Here is a 19114-nt window from a genome sequence, read left to right on the forward strand (position 1 = left end):
AGGAGGGAAGTCCCCCCCAGCCTCAACGTCCAGCTCTCCCCAGCGTGCGTGGGAAATCACTCACTCGCAAACACCAACAGCGATCCAGGGTCCAGCCCAAGGTCCTCCCGCGCGGTGGTTAGTCCGACACGATCCAAGCCTAGGATCACCACCACGGGGTACAATAATCCTGCGTCACACGGCCTGATTGCGCATGAGCTTCCCCATTGATCTCACCAGGGACCCGCCATGGTCGTCAGCGCCGCAGGGACCCTGTAGCACTCCTAAGCGTGTCCTCCTCAAAGCAATGCCAGCCCCACCTCCCGGTCTCCGCCAATCGGGCTGCAGGGCTTCTCACCCAGAATCATTCGGTAGCGCGGCCGGCTGCTATCACTCGGCTCTCCACTCGGCTCTTGAGTGCCTCAGCCGAAATCTTCTCGAGGCCATTGCTGCAGTTAAACGCCCCGCTTCTGCCAGGCAGGGGCGGCGATCAACTCCCCAGGGCTTCACTCCGCAGCTGGAGTCTCCGTGATGCACTCCCGAGGCCAGGGCCGTAGTTAGAGTGGATAATTAAATGGGCCAACGCGGAGCTGACGCGTCCGCCGCCATCAGCCTGCAAGCCATGCCTCGTCAAACCATAGCTTGATGTGAAAATCAGTCCCTAAGTTATGCACAAGCTGACTTTTAGCCATCATTCATAATTAAGGTGCAATTATTCCCCAAACCAACTATTGCTGCTGGGAAGACCCAATCTGAAATTTGAAGAAAGAGGCAGTAAAGCAATTTAGGAACCAATTTGTTGTTTTATTTATTTGACAAAAGACAGGTGTATAGGGAGTGGAGCTGCATGACACCCTGATGTCTGGGAAGATGTGCACCTCATCTGAACCTGCAATCTGAGCCGCAGCCAGCAATTTCTCACAAAGACTCCTCTGCAACAGAAACATGAGGCATCTCCCAATTCCGACCCTGCAGTTACTGCTGCTCCATCCCTAAAGCATGGAAGTAGAAAGAAGCAAGAAGACCGAAGACAGCTAAGATCCACTGAAAATTATGCAGAGTAATCAGTGGCCATTGTGGAATTTGGGAAGCAGTTTTGCTATAGCAAGTAACTCAACAGCCAATGAAATATCATGAAGGAACAAATTGTGCCTAATTTTTAGGCGGTAAAATAAGGATAATATGACATTCGATCTTGAGACAAGAAGCTTCATTATGCTCCTTTGAAACCAATTGAAATTTCCTGCATCACCTGTCTGTAGGTATATTTGCTGAAATGCCATCCCTGACTGAATCTCTCCTCTCAGCAATTGCTGCTTTGTACGCTTTATTCTGGCGCTATGTGCTTGTGGCTATGGCAGTGACGTGAGACTGCATAAGTACTGCCAGGAAGGCTTTCAGCATCAGTGCAATTTTCAGATGCCACACTGGTGGTGGAAGCCATAACCAATACTCTGTCTTCTTTGTGAGAAATGACGAACAGCCCTGCCAAGTACCATGCATCAGGCAGTAGACACATTTCAGTGTGCTGATCCGCATCACCGCACTGAAATGCAATGCCACGCATTTATGCCGCCTCCTCAGTAAGCCGGAGCAGAGCACTGCTAATTAGCACCACAATGACTGACAAAAGCTCTTAGATGGTAGCACCGCATCCAAACGCTGCCTGTGGCAGGCTTGGGGGCAGGCGCAGCTGGCTACAGTGTAAAACATTCACCAACACCGTGGCTCAACACATTTGATTCACCTAGGATGCCATGAGGGTCATTGCCCAAACTCTACTGCCGAGACAGCCTTCCAGGACACACGGTCTAAGAGACACACACCTATAGGCATCAGGTGGGCATAGCACAGTTTAACCTTGGAAGCCAGCACAGCCAGGAGCCCGCCGCTGCTACAGCTCCCACTGGGGCCCACCAGTGGGCCCCAGTTTAACTCTGTATGCATGGTGATTTAATACTGGTGTGCAGATGTAATTACGATTGATTCCTTTAAAATTTGTATATATTTTAACCGATGCGCTTTTAATCGGTAAAAAGACCTCTTTGCCTGACCTGACGAGATTCCTCCTTGACCTTGCTCTCTATCCCCCGGCGCAGCCGAGCACAGCGCTCTCGCCGGCTGGGAGAACGCGGAACCGCCATCTTGGGGGAAGGCAGGGTAGCGCTCCAGCTCCTGGACGCCTCCCACCCTCCTCCCACCCACACCCAGAAATGGATAAGAGCAAGAGGCTATCCCGCCCGCGCAGCGGGCGGGCGCGCCGAAGGCGCGCCTAAGGCAAGCCCGTCTGCGCCCGTCCGTGCCGGACCCGCGCCTAGCGCCATACCCCCTGCCTCTCGCCCCCCAACAATTACCTGGACCAGTAATCAGCTTATTCAATTAAGACACGGCGCCTGCAGCCCCACTACCTGCTGTAACCCCCAATGCCTAGAAACTTCTACTTATTCCTGCTCACGGTGTAAATTCTCTATTCCCGCTTTTAAAAAGCGGAATCTTCACACTCTGAAAGTTATGAAGCCCCAGCCCCCCGCTACTTTAAAAGCAGCCTTAATAAACTGTAGATCTCTACCTGCACATGCCTCTGACATTTGGCTTTCGCTGGACATTCACAAATGGGATATATTATTTCTTACAGAAACTTGGCTCAAAGACTCTTCCAAACCGGACATACACTTGGCCACTCCCCCTGGCTATCGACTGCTAGGTATCAATCGAGACAACTCCAAATCTGGAGGGGGCCTCGCTGTTATTGTGAAATCCCACCTTATCCTGAATATTATAAAAATACCTAACCTTGGACTTATTGAAGCCATGCATCTTACGATTATGGATTCCGCCATCACTATCTTTGCCGGCATCCTGGTCTACAATCCCCCCACTGCCACTTCCTCTTCTCTCAACTCCCTGCTGCACTCAATCGCGGACATCTCCCTCAAACACTCTTACTTTACAGTGCTGGGAGATTTCAATCTACATATCGACAATCCCTCTTGTGCACAAGCTTCCTCTCTTCTTGAAACCTTACAAGGACTCACCCTGTCCCAATTAGTTAAAGGCCCCACTCACAAAGCAGGTCACACGCTTGACCTTATTTTTACGAATCATCCCGGCATCTCTTCTCTTCCTCTCCTACCCCTCACTTGGTCAGACCATTTCCTTCTCCCTATTGAAATCACTATTCCTTCCCCGCCCCTCCCTTCCTCTATCAACAGAGATAGTGGTCGCAAATGGACCAAAGTCACGTGTGAGTCCATCGACTCTTGTTTTCACTTTCAATTCAATTTGTCGGAAGATCTTAATAAGGAAACTGTTAGATACAACTCTGTTCTTACTTCCGCACTAGATACCATTGCCCCTCTAGCTCCCTTGACTTCCTCCAGATCTCGCCCATCCGTCCCTTGGTTCTCCCCCATGCTGCGTGAGGAAAAGAGTAGGTGCAAACAGTTGGAACGCAAATGGCGCCTGGCCTATGACCCCATTACCAAACTGGCCTACAAAACGGCCCTGAACAAGTTCCAAAAACTCAAACGTTCCACGATGAGAGCCTACTTCTCAAAACTTATTCAACAGGCGGAGAATTCTTCTAAAACTCTCTTCACAATTGTGAAGGATTTTGTGAATCCTCCCACCTTGAAAGCCCAGTGCGTCCCCACTCAAGCTCTTTGCAATGGACTCTCTGATTTTTTTCAGGAAAAAATCATTAAACTATCTTACTCTTTTGTCTCCGTTTCACCTAGTCCTCAGTCAGAAATGTCACACCTCCAACATTGCTCCTTTAATTCTTTCAATGAGCTGACGCCAGATTTAGCTTTGACACTTTTAAATAAGGTCAAGTCAGGCTCACCACTAGACCCAGTCCCTGCCAAAGTGATGGGCAATCTCGCCCCGTCCATAACGATCGCTCCCCCTGCTCTCTGCCTCCTATCAGACGCTTTGCTCTTTGCTGCCTGCTTGCCCTAACTGAGCGCACTTGAAACACACGCAGCGCCTGATATTGGTATCGTTGTGCATTATTATTTATTGTTGTGCATTATTTTATTTACCTGCTGCCTGCATTATTTTATTTGCCTGCTGCCTGCTTGCCCTGTAGAACGCATTCAGCGCCTGGTTTCAGTCACCTGTGGTAACATTTCTTTGCGCATACAATTTCACTGTGGGGAAGTTATCTAGCCTGAATAGTCTTTCCGACTTCTGCTGTTCCCTGACTCGCACTCCGGATTTGCATCAGTTTCGATTCAGCTTCCGGGCTACCATTTTGTGGAGTGTTTACTTGTGTGAGCCCTTCCAGATCCCGCCTCCCTGCTGCCCCTCCCACCCACGAGTGCTACTATCGCGCCCTGTCCTCTTGCAATCTGTGGCCGTCTGGACTCCGTCCATAACGATCGCTCCCCCTGCTCTCTGCCTCCTATCAGACGCTTTGCTCTTTGCCGCCTGCTTGCCCTAACTGAGCGCACTTGAAACACACGCAGCGCCTGATATTGGTATCGTTGTGCATTATTATTTATTGTTGTGCATTATTTTATTTACCTGCTGCCTGCATTATTCAGCTTCCGGGCTACCATTTTGTGGAGTGTTTACTTGTCAAGTCAAGTCAAGTCAGAGAATTTATATAGCGCACTACATACCCAGAGGGTCCCAAGGCGCTTAGAGAGGAGAGGAGGATTATTTGTCAAATATCCACGTTTTAAGTTGCTTTCTGAATGCTAGGTGGTTCTGGGTAAGGCGAAGGTAAGCGGGGAGTGAGTTCCAAGTTTTAGCTGCCAGGTATGAGAAGGATCTGCCTCCCATGGTGGTCTTGTTGATGCGAGGTACAGTGGCGAGGGCTTGGCTGGAAGAACGTAGTTGGCGGGACGGGTGTAGAAGGACATTCGTGAGTTGAGGCATTCTGGTCCGATGTCGTAGAGTGATTTGTGTGCGTGGGTTAGCAGTCGGAAAGTGATCCTCTTATTGACGGGTAGCCAGTGGAGGTCTTTAAGGTGACCGGAGATGTGTTCGTTGCGTGGGATGTCTAGTATGATCCTGGCTGAGGCGTTTTGGATTCGTTGGAGTTTCTTCTGGAGTTTAGCGGTAGTGCCTGCGTAGAGTGTGTTTCCGTAGTCCAGTCGGCTCGTGACCAGAGCATGGGTGACCGTTTTCCTTGTTTCGGTGGGGATCCAGCGAAATGTTTTTCTAAGCATGCGAAGAATGTTGAAGCAGGAAGAGGATACGGCGCTGACTTGTTTATTCATTGAGAGTGAGGAGTCCAGGATGATGCCCAAGTTCCGTGCGTGGTCTGTCGGGATGGGTGCCTTTCCGAGGGCTTCCGGCCACCAAGAGTCGTCCCATGCAGAGGGGGAAGTACCTAAGATGAGGACTTCTGTTTTGTCTGAGTTCAGTTTCAGACGGCTTTGTTTCATCCATTCGGCAACTTCTTTCATTCCTTCGTGTAGGTTAGTTTTGGAGGTGCTGGGGTCATTGGTGAGAGAAAGGATCAGTTGCGTGTCGTCCGCGTAAGAGATGATGTTGAGGTTGTGTTGGCGTGCGATGGCCGCGAGGGGGCTCATGTATACGTTGAAGAGGGTGGGGCTGAGTGAGGAACCTTGAGGTACTCCACAGATGACTTCTGTGGCTTCGGACTTGAATGGTGGGAGGCGGACTTTCTGAGTTCTTCCTGTGAGGAATGAGGTGATCCATTCAAGTGCTTTTCCTTGGATTCCGATGTTATTGAGGCGTTGTAAAAGGGTGCTGTGGCAGACTGTGTCAAATGCTGCCGAGAGGTCGAGGAGGATGAGGGCGACTGTGTCTCCATTGTCCAGTAAAGTTCGGATGTCGTCTGTTGCTGCGATGAGGGCGGTCTCAGTGCTGTGTTTTGCTCGGAAGCCAGATTGTGAGGAGTCGAGGGATTTGTTGGCTTCGAGGAAGGCGGCGAGCTGGTTGTTGACAGCTTTCTCGATGACTTTGGCCGGGAATGGAAGGAGCGAGATGGGGCGGTAATTTTTGAGTTCGGTGGGGTCCGCTGTGGGTTTCTTCAGGAGGGCGGTGAGTTCAGCGTGTTTCCAGTCTTCCGGGAAGGTGGCGGAGTTGAGGGAGCTGTTGATGACGTCTCGGAGGTGCGGTGCTATGATGGAGTCTGCTTTGTTGAAGATGTGGTGAGGACATGGGTCTGTGGGGGATCCTGAGTGGATGGAATTCATCAGGCGGATTGTGTCCTCAGTGGAGATTGGGTTCCAGTCGTTAAGGGTGTTCACGGGGGGAGAATGTTCAGCAAATGGTTGGGTGGGTTGGTCTCCGGGATGGTTGTCGAAGCTGTTGTGGATGTCTGCAATCTTGTTGTGGAAGAAAGAGGCTAGGGAGTCGCAGAGGGCTTGAGAGGGGGTGATGTCGTTGGAGTTGGCCGAGGGATTGGCAAATTCCTTGAGCTGTTGTGGGCGTTGTTGTCAAGACGGTCCTTGAATGCTGTTTTCTTGGCCTTTCAGATTAGTTGGTGGTGAGTGCGGGTGGCGTTTTTGAAGGCGTCCTTGGTGCTAGTAGTTGGGTCTTTTTTCCAGGCCTTTTCGAGGGAGCGGCAGAGTTTCTTGGACTTCTTAAGGTCATCGTTAAACCATGAGGCCTTTTTGTTGGCAGGTTTGTTTTGACGTTTCTTCAGTGGTGCTAAGGTGTCGGCGGTGTTGGATAACCATAGGGTGAGGTTGGCGGCGGCTTCGTTTGCGTTAGAAGAGTGGGCTGGGGTGTTTAGAAGGAGCGATGCGGAGATCTGGTCCGTGGTGATTTTGTTCCAGTTTCTTTGCAGAGTTGGTTGGAGGTGGTTGGTGGGTTTTGGTTTGTTGTAGGTGAAGTGAACGCAGCTGTGGTCGGTCCAGAGGAGCTCCGTAGTGTGGCTGAAGGAGACATGATTGCTGGAGGTGAAGATGGGGTCGAGTGTGTGACCTGCGATGTGGGTGGGGGATGTGACCAGTTGGTTAATTCCGAGGTTGGCGAGATTGTCCAAGAGGGTGGTGGTGTTGCGGTCGTTGATCTTTTCAAGGTGAAAATTGAGGTCTCCCAGAAGGATGTAGTCTTTGGAGGGGAGCGCGTGAGGAGTGATGAAGTCCGTGATGTCTTCGCTGAATTTTGCGCGGGGTCCTGGTGGTCTGTAGAGGAGGGTGCCTCTGAGTGTGGTTTTGGGGTCGATGTGGATCTGGAAGTGAAGGTGTTCTGAGTTGGTGAGATTGGCGTCAGAGCTGGTTGAGATGCGGATTGACTTCTTATGGACGATAGCGATTCCTCCTCCTGTGTGGCCGGTACGGTCCTTGCGTATGATCTTATAATCTTCTGGGATGGCAATGGTGATGTCTGGGGCGGAAGAGGCGTTCATCCAAGTTTCTGTTAGGAAGGCGACGTCCGGAGAGATGGTGTCTAGTAGATTCCATAGTTCAATGGCGTGTCTGTGGACTGATCGGGATGCATTGTAGGTGGTTGGGGTCAGGGGTCTGTGTTGTGGTCGTAGCGGAGAGGTTGTCGGTGCCGATGAATTTGCAGGAGTAGCAGGAGAAAGGTCCATGGGTGTGTCCGGGAGCGGCTTGGGCGCAGTTTGGGGCGCGACCGGAGTTAAGGGCTAGGAGGGTGGCGGCATCGTAGGTAATGCGGGGGGGCTGGGCAGCGCGTGGGGCAGGGGGTCTGGCGCTGGGCGCGGTCCAGGCGCGGACGGGCGTAGACGGGCTTACCTTTGGCGCACCTTCGGCGCGGGTTGGGCGCGGTCGCTGCGCGTGGACGCTGCGCGCGGGAGCTACTGTCATATATGGATAGTGGGGGGGGAGGGGCGAGGGCGTCTCAGCTGGGAGGCGGGGCGGGCTAGGTAGGAGCACAACAACAACAAAATGGAGGGCGCTTGGGGGGAATACACTTTACAGGTCGGAAAGTCGCGCTGGGAATCAGAGCAGTGCAACAATCAAAGCGGAACACAAAGCGCACGGCAGGCAATTGAAATGACACAGTTTTAAGCAATAAGCGCTAATTAACTATACCACAGCCAAAGCGCACAGCAGGCAATTGAAATTATACAGTTTTAAGCAAGAAGCGCTAATCAACGATACCACAGCCAAAGCGCACAGCAGGCGATTGAAATGACACAGATTTAAGCAGGAAGCGCTAATCAACGATACCACAGTCAAAGGGAGCGACCACTCAGCTGGCAAGCGTCTTGTGTGAGCCCTCCCAGATCCCGCCTCCCTGCTGCCCCTCCCACGCTCCGCCCCCTCCACTATCCTTTTAAAGCACATGTCCCAACGCGCAGCGTCCACGCGCTACGGCCGCGCCGAAGGTGCGCCAAAGGTAAGCCCGTCCGCGCCTGGACCGCGCCCAGCGCCAGAGCCCCTGATCCTCGTAATGCCCACCCCTCCCGCATTACTTACGATGCCACCACCCTCCTAGCCCTTAACCTCGGCCGTTCCCTCAACTGCGTCCAAACCGCCCCTGGACACACCCATGGACCCTTCTCCTGCAACTCCTGCAAGTTTGCTGGCACCAAGAACTACTCCTCATCTACGAACACACAACAGATATCCGACCCCAACCACCAAAAATGCATCCTGCTCAACACCCGCTCGGTCCACAGGCACGCCATCGACCTCTGGAATCTACTAGACACCATCTCTCCGGACGTCGCCTTCCTAACAGAAACATGGATGAACGCCACATCAGCCCCAGACATCACCATTGCCATCCCGGAAGGCTATAAGATCATTCGCAAGGACCGTACCGGCCACACAGGAGGAGGCATCGCTATCGTCCATAAGAAATCCATCCGCATCTCAACCAGCTCAGACGTCAATCTCGCCAACACTGAACACCTTCACTTCCAGATCCACATCGACCCCAAGACCACACTCAGAGGCACCCTCCTTTACAGGCCACCAGGACCCCGCGCACAATTTAGTGAAGACATCACAGACTTCATCACTCCACACACGCTCCCCTCTGAGGATTACATCCTTTTGGGAGACCTCAACTTTCACCTTGAAAAGAACAACGACCGCAACACCACCACCCTTCTGGACAACCTCGCCAACCTCGGACTTAAACAACTTGTCACTACCCCCACCCACATCGCAGGTCACACACTCGACCCCATCTTCACCTCCAGCAAACATGTCTCCTTCAGCCACACCACAGCTCTCCTTTGGACTGACCAAAGCTGCGTTCACTTTGCCTACAACAAGCCCACATCCAACAACCACCCCCAACCCACTCTGCAAAGAAACTGGAACAAAATCACCATCGACCAGATCTCCTCATCGCTTCTTCAAAACCCCCCAGCCCATTCCTCAAACCCAGACCAAGCAGCCACCAACCTCACCCAATGGCTATCCAACAGCGCCGACATCCTAGCACCACTGAAAAAACGACAAATCAAAATAGGCAGCAAGAAGGCCTCCTGGTTCAACTATGATCTTAAGAAATCCAAGAAACTCTGCCGCTCCCTGGAGAAGGCCTGGAAAAAAGACCCAACCACCAGCACCAAGGACGCCTTCAAAAACGCCCCCCGCATACACCACCAACTGATCCGGAATGCCAAGAAAGCCGCTTTCAAGGACCGACTAGATAACAACGCCCACAACAGCAAGGAATTATTCAACATCGTCAAGGAATTTACCAACCCCTCAGCCAACTCCAACGACATCACCCCCTCTCAAGCCCTCTGCGACTCCCTACCCTCATTCTTCCACAACAAAATTGCAGACATCCACAACAGCTTCGACAACCGACCCAAAGACCAACCCACCCAACCCCCTGCAGGACCCCCCCCCTGAACATCCTCAATGACTGGAAGCCAATCTCCACTGAGGACACCATCCGTCTGATGAACTCTATCCACTCAGGATCCCCCACAGACCCATGCCCTCACCACATCTTTAACAAAGCAGACTCCATTATAGCACCGCACCTCCGAGACGTCATCAACTGCTCCCTCAACTCCGCAACCTTCCCGGAAAGCTGGAAACATGCCGAACTCAGCGCCCTCCTGAAGAAACCCACAGCTGACCCCACCGAACTCAAAAACTACCGCCCTATCTCACTCCTTCCATTCCCGGCCAAAGTTATCGAAAAAGCGGTCAACAACCAGCTCACCGCATTCCTCGAAACCAACAAATCCCTCGACTCCTCACAATCCAGCTTCCGAGCCAAGCACAGCACGGAAACCGCCCTCATCGCAGCAACAGACGACATTCGAACTCTACTGGACAATGGAGACACAGTCGCCCTCATCCTCCTCGACCTCTCCGCTGCCTTCAACACAGTCTGTCATAGCACCCTTCTACAGCGCCTCAGAGACGTAGGAATCCAAGGAAAAGCACTGGAATGGATCACCTCGTTGCTTACCGGAAGAACGCAGAGAGTCCGCCTCCCACCATTCAAGTCAGAGGCCTCTGCAGTCATCTGTGGCGTGCCACAAGGATCGTCACTCAGCCCCACCCTCTTCAACGTATACATGAGCCCCCTTGCAGCCATCGCTCGCCAACACAATCTCAACATCATCTCCTACGCGGATGACACTCAACTGATCCTTTCACTCACCAAAGACCCTACCACCGCCAAAACCAACTTGCACGAAGGAATGAAAGAAGTAGCCGAGTGGATGAAGCACAGCCGTCTGAAACTGAACTCAGACAAAACAGAAGTCCTCATCTTAGGCACCTCCCCCTCCGCCTGGGATGACTCTTGGTGGCCAGAATCCCTTGGAAAAGCACCCATCCCGACAGACCACGCACGGAACCTGGGCGTCATCCTGGATTCCTCACTCTCGATGAACAGACAAGTCAACGCCGTTTCTTCATCTTGCTTCAACATTCTTCGCATGCTCAAAAAAACATTTCGCTGGATCCCCACCGAAACTAGAAAAACAGTCACCCATGCTCTGGTCACGAGCCGATTGGACTACGGAAACACCCTCTACGCCGGTACCACCGCAAAACTCCAGAAAAAACTCCAACGCATCCAGAACGCTTCAGCCAGGCTCATATTAGACATCCCGCGTAAAGAACACATCTCTGGTCACCTGAAAAACCTCCACTGGCTCCCCGTCAATAAGAGGATTACTTTCCGGCTCCTAACCCACGCACACAAAGCACTCTACGAAATCGGACCAGAATGCCTCAACACACGACTGTCCTTCTACACCCCCTCCCGCCAGCTACGATCCTCCAACCAAGCCCTTGCCACTGTACCTCGCATCAACAAAACCACCATGGGAGGTAGATCCTTCTCCTACCTGGCAGCTAAAACCTGGAACTCACTTCCCACTCACCTTCGCCTTACTCAGAACCACCTAGCATTCAGAAAGCAACTTAAAACGTGGATATTTGACAAGTAATTCCCCACCCTTCTTCAAGCGCCTTGAGACCCTCTGGGTATGTAGCGCGCTATATAAATGTATTGACTTGACTGACTTGACTTGACTGTTTTAATCAACCCTCTCCTTTCCATCTGGAACTCTTCCTTGACCCATGGTCAATTTCCTTCAGTCTGGAAACAGGCTAGATTGCTCCCCATCCTGAAGAAACCAGATGCGGATCCATCCCAATTCAGCAATTATCGACCCATATCGCTTTTGCCTAAACCTGCCAAAGTTTTAGAGAAAGTAGTTCAGAAACAATTGGCCCTGTACTTAGAAACAAACCAGTTGCTGCACGATTCACCGTCCGGTTTTAGAACCGGCTACAGCACCGAGACTGCGCTGCTGGAAGTATCCGAGACTATTCAGGAATCAGTGGACAGGGGCGAGGAGGCCATGCTGGTCCTCCTCGACCTGTCCGCTGCATTCAACACTGTGTCACATGACATACTTGTGACTCGTCTACAGCAGCTGGGGATTGGTGGCACGGCCCTGGCATGGATTAAATCTTTTCTTTCCGGGCGTTCCCAAAGGGTACTGTTGCGCCCATTCGAATCAGAGGACAAACCCCTTATGTGCGGTGTGCCTCAGGGCTCCGCCTTCAGCCCACTTTTGTTTAACGCATATCTGGGCCCACTTGCCAGGGTAGTTGAGTCATGGGGGGTCAGGGTGGTCTCATACGCTGATGATACTCAGCTTGTTTTTTCATTCAGAGACCACTCAGACTCCCACTTCTCCAACTTTCGCAACTGCCTTGGCAACATTTGCGCATGGATGGCTGCTAATCATCTGGCCCTAAACACGGATAAAACTGAGGTACTTTTTTTTAGCCAGAAATCTGCTCCCCCGCTACCTTGTGGTGGCCTACCGTCTTGAACCCCCCACCCAATCCAGTACAGTCAGCCCGCAACCTTGGATTCCTATTTGACAACACCATGTCTTGTAAAGCTCAGGTCAACAAAGTTACTGCGGCCTGCTTCAATAAGCTGCGTATGATTAGGAAGATTTTTCCCTACCTCCTCCAGACATCCCGCAAAACGATTGTCCAGGCACTCATTACGGCACATCTGGACTACGCCAACAGCCTATATGTCGGTGCCCCCCTCTACCTTATAGACCAATTGCAAATCGTTCAGAACGTGGCAGCAAGGCTCATTGGAAACATCCCTACTCGCAACTCGGTCAGAGCGTATCGGGATGACCTACATTGGCTTCCCATCGTCCGACGTATTGAGTTCAAAATCTTGATCCTTGCCTTTCGGGCTATTCATGGAATTGGCCGGGCTTACCTGAGCAAAAGACTCAAGATATCTTCATCAGTAAGACATCTGAGATCTAACAGCCTTCGCCTACTGACAGTTCCCAGATTTAGGCTTACCCGAAGTGGCGGCAGAACGTTCGCCGTTACGGCAGCCAAGCACTGGAATAGCCTACCTCTGGACCTTAGGTTCATTGAGTCAGAGCAAGTCTTCCGACGCAAACTAAAAACCTGGCTGTTCACCAAACTCTGATTAAGTGAGCCTCTGCAGCCCCAGGTTTTTGGATGGTTTTGAACCAGGTAACCCCCTCTAGTGATTAACCTGTACTCTTAGCGCCGGGACACCCCCGCTGGGGGTAGCCGCGCGCTTTATAAGCTTCTTAAATAAATTAATAAATAATGACCACCTGCAACCGACCCCTGACAGACTGTAGCTGCAACTGGAGTAGGGGTCTGATCCCACCCCGCACTGCAGTCCAGTGTCTGGTGCCATGAATGCTGCGAGAGTCGGGACCTCTCTGGTGCAGCGCTGCCTAAGAGACGTTGCGACTGGCCAGTACCGTCCGTCATGTCGCTTGCTGACAATCAAGTGTCACTCACTGAATCTAATTTAATTTTCAAATTACTTGTAGAGGAGCGCCGTGCGTCATTATTCAGCCAGCACTGCAAGTAAAGTTACAGCTGCTGGGCTCTGCATTGCAGTCACTAGTCAGTCTGCAGCTGTCAGTCTACACAAAGTCGTAAGTGCCACTCATCTTATTTAATTCACATTTAGAGGAGCGTGTCATCATTCAGCCTGTTACTTTCTGTAAGTTACAGCTCCTCTGCATTGATTGCAGTCACTGTCTGCTAGTCTGTATCATGGTTACACATTTGTTTAACAGTACGATCATGTTACAAGGGGACTAGGTTAGTGCCCTTCCATTTCTGGTGCTTTGCAGCAGTTTTAAGATCTTCTTAGCGTTTCTTGCTGCTCAAATGGGTGTAATTTCTGATATTTATATGTTTACCCATCGTCATTGCTTCATTTTTGCTCGCGATCAAATGTCACTCATAATCGATGAAGGTCACTCATCATTAGGTTCTGAGAAGTGACATCAAATGCTGTGTTTCTGAGGTGAGAGGCAGGCGAAGTTGCAGTGGCTCAACAGGTCTACAGCTCCCTCAGCCGCCCGCAGTGGGCCCCAAGCAAATTGACTTGGTTGCGGATTGGAGTCCGGTGGGCCAACTGCTTCTTCAGATTCTGCAGACTCCACAATAACCACATCTCAATAATCAACTCCCACTACATGGAAATACTTTCCCACAAAGAATCAAGAAACAAAACCAATGTCCTTCCAACAACACACACTAAAGGTAGCTTGCTGCCCATGGGTGACTGAGGCAAGAGTTTCTGTGCGCCACATAGGGGTAATAAACGCTATATAAATGCTGCACTACAAGTGGCCCCATGTCACCTGTGGCATTTTCTGCAAGTCTGACATCTTAAGTTAACAACACTGAATATTCTGTGGCTTATAGCTTCAAGCCTTACATTACAGACATTAGTAATACTTGACAATATTGTGGCATACATTAAGTGCCACGGTTGAGCAATGGTCGCAGCTCTTTCAATGTTCATGCCATTCCCTCCTGCAAACTCACCTGCGTGCCAGACTCTGTCTGACGAAAGTCATGGCTCATCCTGCAATTCCATTGCAAAGTCTGCTCGATACCAACTGCCCCTTCTTTGAGGAATTTGTTGCTTCTTCCCGGAGCAGGACCTTAAAACCCTGGTGCAATCGCTGGTCCTCTCCAGACTGGACTACTGCAATTCTCTTCTTACAGGCCTCCCCAAATCCCACTTGTCCCCCATTAAACCTGTTCTCCATTCAGCAGCTTGTTTCAATTATGGGGCCAAAAGAAGCGACCACATCACACCGATGTTATCCACCCTCCGCTGGCTTCCCATCGAGGCTAGAGCTATCTACAACACTGCCTGTATCACCCACAAAGCCTTGCACTCCTCCTCTCCTCGCCACCTGGCGAATAAACTGAAACTCTCTGGAGGCTCTAGACCATCACGTAATGTGGAAAATCTACTGCTTGAACCTCCCACTTTCAAGAAGGAAAGATAGATGGCCCAATCCTTTTCAGGCAACGCAATGAGGATCTGTAACTCCCTTCCGCCTCAGCTCCGGACCACCACCTCCTCCCAGGCCTTCAAAACGGACCTCAAAGTTCTCCTCCTCCAAAGACACCTCCAAAAGTAATTCACGCCCTCTCTATTATCTGAAGGAAGACCTCCCATTACTGAAAATTGTATTCTCCATGACTATGGAAGTGCCTTCCCAGTGTGTTCTTGTGGTTGGAGTGTTTGCCATTTATTGCAGTATTATCCTTGTACCTGTGTTTGGTACTCTTTTATAACATGCACACGCCACTTTTCTCTTGTAACACACTGTTTGCTACCTCTCACATTTTGTTTGCTTTTGATACTTGCACAAGTGCCATCATTGCCTACGTAACATTTGTTCTTGTGCCTGAGTGTCTACCATATATTGCAGTATTATACCTCTAATTGTACTTTGTTTTCTCCTGCAACCTGCACACTTGTCACTTTTTCCTCCTGTAATGCACTGTGTGCTACTTCATGTATTTTGTTTGCTCACAATTGTCACTTTTACCTCATGCAATTCAGCGTCTGCTTTTGTAATTTGTTCACTTGTAATTTTCTCCTCATGAATCATTACTGTTCCTATTGTGAAGAGCTCTGCCGCCTTCGGGTAAAGTCCGCGCTATATAAATAAATAAATAAATAAATAACTAAATAAAAACACCACCTATCCACCAGTTACATTTCACTCCCCAATGTTAAACAGTACGGTTTTAGGGATCACGTGACAGCGGCGTCTGGTTAGCTCGTATACCGGCATCCCATTGGTCGTTAATTTAGATGCTTTTGCTCTGTGAGTTTCAGTGCTCCTTCGAGACAAAAGTATTTTAAGTCAATCACGTCTCACCTGTGGGTCACAGCGGGGACACATTGAATCTGTGGAACACCGAACTGAGCCTATTCGTTTCTTCTACATATTCAAAACCAAGAACCGGGGCAGGTTAGCAACAGAGAAATAGGACATGTTCACAGTGACTGAAGACATGCTGATCATACAGGCTGTCATGCATCCGCTGCAAACAGAATGAAAGCCAATCTAGAAAACTCCAAGAACTTTTAAACTACGTAATAGCCCCCCCCCCCCCCCCCCCCCCCCCCCTTCCATCGGCTACGGCTAGGCATTGCGCAGGGCAAGCAAGAAAGCAGATACCGCCAGTGGGGTGAGAATCGCTACCCTATATGACGATTTAAGACCGCCTGCTACTGCAGATACCGCCAGTGGGGTGAGAATCGCTACCCTATATGACGATTTAAGACCGCCTGCTACTGCAATCAACAAATTGTGCGTTCAACGCTTTACCTGTTTCACACGGTACGTACAGTGAAGTCTCACTTCTGTCCTAGGAAAAAGTGAGTAGCAAATCTGCGATGAGATGCGGAGGTAGGAAACTCCATATAATGTGCCTCATGTGTTTCCTGTATTCCGTTGCACGAGTGGCGAGTCCAACTACTAGTGATTTGGACTTCTAATACATTGAGATATTTTACCGTTTCAAGATGGCTGCTCTATTTACCCGTGCAGCAGTTCCGCACCTCGTGCTGTATCACTTTTGTCTTTATGCACGTTTCCCGATTAGTTCAGAAGCCTAATACATTTACAGTGACTTGAAAAAAAATTGTAGCAGAATACTGCAGCTCGCATCTTGTTCAATTACTTATAGCAAGGGGTTTCAACAACTGTTATGTTGTGTATTTCTTTAATGTGTATTACAAGAGTTGCCCCCGGTTGGCTTAAAGACTTCGTTGTATAGTTGGTTGTTCCTACTTAAGGATTTTACCTTTGACTTTGTGTTTTTCCCTTCTTTTATTTTTTCCTCTTCCACTTCACCTTTCTTTCCTTCTATTGTATAAGGGGGGGGGATGTGTTATGTTGTGTATTTCTTTAATGTGTATTCTCTCCATGCCTCGTGTTAAGAATGTAGAGTGTGGAGTGCACTTGTGTTCTAGTGTTTTACCATTGTAGGTTGAGCTGCTGAGGAGATGAGACCGTTTCCCTTGGCCCTCACCTGTTGTCACTTTAACTTTAATAAATACTTATCCTACAACCACCTCGAGTCTGGATTGCCTTACTACAACAACGGCAGAGGCCATTTTGAAATGCAATGCGGTACAATACTTTCTTATGTCCTTAGCAGAACTGAGGTCAGCGGCAAGCACGTGATGCTCACAACATCCATGCATGGGCTTTTACATTTAAAACATTTCCCATAAACGTGTCCGTTCATTAGCAATATGATTTCCCTACTATAATATCGACGATCTCCGAGTAAGTCATCAGTGCACAGACACTGTACACGATAATACGCGAAGTCTATTAGAGACATAAAAGCAGCGTGTACAGAACAGCTGCAGATATTTGCTAAATGTTACTCCTTTGAAACCCTTCCTGGTGCACGAAAGGTAATTCTCGCGGCGGTATTTTCGAGCTACCTATGTAATCAGTAAAAAACAAGCATTTACAATGCAACGGTTTCGCCTTTGGAAAAGTTAGAGCTATTGGCATTGTAAATGACAACATTTGTATTTATGTGTTGGTTTTGAAAACCGATACATAAATGGCATTGTCATTTACATTGCCCCCCAGGTCAAACAGGATTACTTTAGAAGCCATCCCAGAGTGATTGAATGATCCTCCAACTACTCTAGAAGTCATTTTGACATCATCAGACATCATCAAGCTCTTGAGGTCATCAGCAGAGCTTAGAAAAGTGAGCCTGATGACCTGAGGATGACTTGAAAATGAGTATCTGATGACGCCACAAGATGTGATTGTTACTGATAATCAGAGGATGAGCAGTTGATGACTTCTCAAGATGAGATGGTTCTTGATGATTTGAGGATGCTTCAGTTGCCAGCAGTTCTAATAAGCAGGTGCTGAGACAGGTACCTTTAGGGCTCTCTATCCTTACTCTCAGCGTCTGAGTGAAAAAAATATAATCTTACCTTGGCAGCAGTACTTCCCTTCACTGCTTTTGATGTATCTTTAAAGGGACTCAAACAGTTCTTTCAGTCTCATCTTTTCCGAACTGAAGCATTTTAACTATTTTATATAAAGATGCCATTGTTGTTGCTTACTTATCTTATGCAACTAACACCTATTGAAAAAGCCAATAGTCTTGGCTTGTGGTAGGTGTAATGTTACTTGTTGTATTATGTATATCTCGATGCAAAGACAGAAGGAAGCAGCAAAATACCAGTCAGGTGGCACATAATGCTAAGTCGATATTTCGAATTTATGTGTTTTAAGCCACGCCCTTAATTATCACGGCCACGGCCCTTTGAGAGACCCCCCCCCCCCCCAGTTTTTTTTTTATCCCACTTAAAGCCCTGGTGATACGCATGACCTCTGACTGCCATTTAGTTCAGAAATGTAATCAGATCTGGGCCAGAATTGTTTCAGTTTACTTTTACTTTTAAAAGATAACAAATAATATGATTTAGCACGATTCAGCGTCTAAAACATATATTTACTTGAACTTTAAAGACACCATATTTTAATGTAACATGATATTTGTTGTATGTTGACATACAAAATATTTTTAAATTGTGCTCATGCACCGCTTTTACAGCTTGAGCCAACCCGTAACTTTGGTCTTGCTATTAATTGGTACGATCGCCTACCTTTGCAGTGTATGAGGCAAGTTACGACATCGGTTGTCATTGCCAGTGCTTGTTGACTACACACACTATACTGTTTTGGCGTCCTTTCTCTATTTCCTGAACTACACAGTAGTGCCTCCTCTTCAGTGGCCGGAAGCGGAAGTTGAGGTGCAGGAACCGACTGGAAGCAGAGAAAGTTCTTCTTGTGTACCGTGTACAGATTCGAGGAGACCGTACTAGAGAGGCAAAGAAGAGATATTATGTCGGTATTTTAGCTGTGGGGCAGGAGGAAGAGGCAGCAAAGTGCTATGGGTTTGATTTTTGCCACTTCTTGCACTTTGGGGTCATCGGAAAACAATGTCCTTTGTTTCAAAGGCGGGAAGCCACCCGCCACTCTTTAATATTCGGCGCTAAAATGTAGCGCTTTGTTTGGGAGAGGTGGTGTAAGCAGGAGTCCAGCGCTCCTCTTTGCTTTAATTATTTTGTCGATCTTGTAAAAGTGTGAATGCAACTACGTAAGATTTAGATTGCATGAATGTGCTTGGCTCTTTGAGACACGGCGGCAAATGTGTTTGTCTGCAGAGTGGGTGCCAAGCAAGTGTCTGAGAAGAGCACACCAATGGAGCTGTCTGTTGGCTCGCTACCTGCGCAGGAGAGAGGGGGAGTGCATTCTGGAAAAGTGTATTGTATGAAAATTAAAACTGAGCCGCATGACTGATTGCAACCCCATCGAGTTTTGAGAACTGCACCTGAGCGCTAATCGGGGTAATCT

At 49.3% G+C, this 19114-nt stretch overlaps 2 protein-coding genes across 10 annotated transcripts in view; one reads left to right on the plus strand and one right to left on the minus strand.

Moving 5' to 3' along the window:
* Positions 1-16178, minus strand: part of COA1 (cytochrome c oxidase assembly factor 1) — a 356542-nt gene extending 340364 nt beyond the window's left edge. For 2 of the 6 annotated variants that reach the window (XM_086964884.1, XM_086964890.1), the window contains exon 1: positions 15590-15729. Coding sequence is in view for 1 of the 6 variants with exons in the window: in XM_086964883.1 (XP_086821009.1) it covers positions 15590-15613 (24 nt within the window). In the remaining 5 variants the exon portion in view is untranslated. Of the gene's footprint in view, positions 1-15589; positions 15730-16042 lie in introns of those variants that run through there. The other 4 variants (XM_086964885.1, XM_086964887.1, XM_086964886.1 and 1 more) reach the window with 4 other exon arrangements.
* Positions 1-19114, plus strand: part of BLVRA (biliverdin reductase A) — a 274998-nt gene that overhangs the window by 78345 nt on the left and 177539 nt on the right. For 2 of the 4 annotated variants that reach the window (XM_086964877.1, XM_086964879.1), the window contains exon 1: positions 15763-16054. The exons of 1 other annotated variant lie outside the window; for it this stretch is intronic. The gene's annotated coding sequence lies outside the window, so the exon portion shown is untranslated. Of the gene's footprint in view, positions 1-15550; positions 16055-19114 lie in introns of those variants that run through there. One more of the 4 variants, XM_086964878.1, reaches the window with a different exon arrangement.

The sequence above is a fragment of the Lissotriton vulgaris genome, chromosome 4_1 (assembly GCF_964263255.1).
Source record: "Lissotriton vulgaris chromosome 4_1, aLisVul1.2, whole genome shotgun sequence".
NCBI classification, from domain to species: Eukaryota; Metazoa; Chordata; class Amphibia; order Caudata; family Salamandridae; genus Lissotriton; species Lissotriton vulgaris.